The sequence below is a fragment of the Protopterus annectens genome, chromosome 3.part1 (assembly GCF_019279795.1).
Source record: "Protopterus annectens isolate FY-2018-M chromosome 3.part1, PAN1.0, whole genome shotgun sequence".
Taxonomy (NCBI): Eukaryota; Metazoa; Chordata; order Ceratodontiformes; family Protopteridae; genus Protopterus; species Protopterus annectens.
Genome location: NC_056732.1, coordinates 72,828,562 through 72,832,167, shown reverse-complemented (window position 1 = coordinate 72,832,167; position 3,606 = coordinate 72,828,562). Strand labels below are relative to the sequence as shown.

Sequence of the window (3,606 nt, the reverse complement as noted above, 5' to 3'; positions counted from 1 at the left end):
GTTGTCAATAACAAGTTGTATATCACTGGTGGGCGATACGTCACAACTGATAATAACATTGAAGACTCAGATTCAATTGACTGCTATGATCCAGAAACAGACAGCTGGAAATCTGTAGGAAAACTGCCAAGCAGACTCTTTGACCATGGCTATGTCACGCTTTTGAGCATTCCATATAAGTCAAATATGGCTTACTAGGGGCATTTGCTAAGTATGATGTATTAATGGCATGTGGTAGACTCCTACCAGCTTCTTTTATCCTTAGAAAGAAAGAAAAATCAAAAATGAAAATAGCATCCATGCTAGATACTGGACATTGTCTCACCAGGTATGCTGTGAATCTTTATTGTAAGCTTGGATGTAAATAATTATGTAATGAGCAGAACACATTAAAAGAACAATGGATGCAGAATACTATTTACATGCCAGTACTGCACAGATTACACACAACAAGATTGCATTCCAGTAACATGCAGTATAAAATGCTGTAATGCATCGGAGAAAAGCAGAACGTTAGATTATCTGTGCCTCTTGAAGGGCAGCTTCTAGTTAAAATAATCATGCAGTTTAAAAACACAGAGCCTCTAATGCTAGTGCAGCAAATGTTGACATTTTTTCATACATGGTTTTCATTTCTTACTTCTTGTGGCTTGCCTGTTATTATGTTCTATTTGTAGACTCTCTATGCTGGCACCATAGACTAAACAGACTTAAATCATAGCTCTTGGCTAACTGTTGCGCGGTCAGTATAGGGTAAGCCTGCCAGATTCCCTGTTATTTCTGTATTTTTGTGCACAATCTCAGAAAAATGCTACAAAGTACACAAAAGGTAAAATGATTTAATCCGACAGTTTTATACAGCTGAAAGTGACACTAAAACTGAAGTAGTTCCTGTAACAGTCTTATTAGAGCCTCTTTTTGTTATTTATCTCCATCACATACGTAACCATTATACAGAATAAATACTGGTAGTGTACCTTGTTAATGACAACTATTTTTGTGGTTTTCATGTGAAATGGACCTGTCAGAAGCATTTCTTTTATCTCATCCACGCCAGTTTTGATATGCATATTTACTGCAATTGAAATAAACTACTCTATTGAATTTCATTTAGGCAAACATAGTAAAGACAGAGACAATAAGGCTCAGTGTATTGCATATTCAGTTTTATTTTAGAAGGTTAGGAGTTGACATGCACTGCAAATAAAATGCCACTATTTTGCAGCTTAATATATCTGTCGAGCTCTGTCCAGCCCATAGAATTAAGTCTGCTGCAGAAAAATGATGCTGTAAACTCAAATTTTTAAACAAAACTTTATAAACATGTAATATTCTAAATCATATTCTAAATTTGAACAAGAAAACATAGTTTCTACCCGATGTCCAAAGATTACATCTTCATCTGCAGTTATGACTCATCTAAAATGAGCTAGCTTTATGGCATTTTTCATCATGTTTTATATTAGTGCTGTTAATGTAGTAAACAAATAGCCAAGTTCATGAGTTCTACTCTTATGCTAGTGTTAGAGATATGTTTCCTCAGAATAAAAATTGCTGTTTTCAGAGGAACAGAATAGTTAAGGGCCATAGTGTTTGACCATTGTCCAAGTCAAACTGTACACTGTTTCCAGAAGCGAATTATTGCTCCAGTTCTACAGTAAATAATGCCCTGACATGTTTAATCAGCCTATCTAAAGTGAATGACTTGGAAACATCCACAGCTACATCGAGTCCTACTTCTGGTTAAAACTAATGTAAAAAAAAGTAACATGTAAATAAATAAGCAGCATGTAAACTATTTTCATACATGAAAGACAGGCAGCCTTTGCTTCCTTCCTAGAATTCATGAACTAATTCACTCATATAAGAGGAAGGGAATATTCAAGCAATATACCACAGTGAATATTATCATGTGGAACAGACAATCCATGATTACTTAGGACTAAGTACACAGTTTCAGCACTCAGAATTTGTACCACAGCCTTGCAGACACAGGGTGGGATATATGGATACAAGTGCGTGAAATTAAATGCTTTGAAATACAGAAAAACACCATTCCACACAAAAACAATGTTACAAACAATATCTTGCAACATGGTAGACTGCATCTAAACAGAGCAATTCATCTTGTTCTTCAAATGAGAACCCAAACACTATCACATTATCTATCTATATCTGTATCTATATCTACAGTATATCTATATCTATCTATATACACACAGACATACATACATACATATGTGGGTCCCTGTTAGAATATCGAGTCTTGAGAACATCAACATTCACAGCAGTGACACCCAGAAGCTTGAAAAGGCAGAATACTGAACTGGCATAACAGTGAAATGCAAAAGATCACACAGTAGAAATGGATGATTGTGCAGGGTTTTGCCCATTCCCAGCTGTAGTGTGATCTTGAAGTTAGTATATATAATTACCAAGGGGTGTGAGGGGTACGGGGGGGGGGGGGCTTGACCCTGCAAAAACAAGTAAATTAGATCATCTGTAGCTCGTTGTTATGGCAGTTTAATATTCTGCCGTTTCAAGATTGTGGGGTCACTGTTGTAAATATCAATGTTCTGAACAGTCAACACTCTAACCTATATATATATATATATATATATATATATATATATATATATATATATATATATATATACATGGGTCTACTTTACATGGTCAACTTTTCAGAAAGTCGACTTTCATATGGCCAAGACCATATGATTGACTTTCGGAAAGCCGACCATGTAAAAAAGCACAACATACACAATGAACACTTACCTTAAAACTGTTAGCAGGGAGGCAAGCCCCCCTGCACCACCTGTAACTCTGAGATCGCACTACAGTGTGGAAGAGGGAAATTTTCCCATTCCACTCTGTATGGAGATAGCGGTGCCCCATGGTCGACTTTTCAAAAGTCGATCATATGGTCTCGGCCATATGAAAGTCGACTTTCTGAAAAGTCGACCATGTGAAGTGGACCCATATATATATATATATATATATATATATATATATATATATATATATATATATATATATGTGTGTGTGTGTGTGTGTGTGTGTGTGTGTGTGTGTATTCAAAAAAGACAGTAATAGCACAGTGCAGGCTATGAAATGTTGTAAAGCAGGACTACAATCTATATGGGTGTATGCAGAGCAGTAGCACAGGGCAGCGGCATGTTTTACTTCACCCAGTAACATCATAACATTCTATGATGCAAATGAATGACACCATACAGTAACTAAAACTGTGTGGCATTGTAAATGAATTGCATATTCAAATAATCTTGTAGCCCTGGGTGAAGAGTCAATGTTTCTTAGTAAAAATTCCTTTCAGTTATGAAGGGATGAATGTTTTCTTAGTTCATTGCCTAAAAAACCCATAAGTTAAGACATAATTTTGACTTAATTTTCTTACTGGGCACAGAGACCTCTGACTTGGTGATGGACCTATTATTATGATCAAGTCATTTCTGGGTCTAATTTCTCAGGAGTTACCTCATTTTTCCCCATGATCTTTTACTGAGGACTATTGCAACATTTCCAAATCTATGTCAGAATTTGTTTTTGCACTCCTATGATTTGTCCCAGAGGATTGTGATGGTT

The 3,606-nt window shown here is 36.0% G+C and overlaps 1 protein-coding gene across 1 annotated transcript in view; it reads left to right on the top strand.

Annotated features, from left to right (window-relative positions):
* KLHL38 (kelch like family member 38) overlaps nucleotides 1-2,457 on the top strand; it is a 214,526-nt gene extending 212,069 nt beyond the window's left edge. Inside the window, exon 4 of the mRNA XM_044066588.1 lies at nucleotides 1-2,457. This exon is cut by the window's left edge and continues 95 nt beyond it. Within this exon, the coding sequence (XP_043922523.1) occupies nucleotides 1-198 (198 nt within the window). The 3' untranslated portion in view covers nucleotides 199-2,457.
* The last annotated feature ends 1,149 nt before the right edge of the window (nucleotides 2,458-3,606 follow it).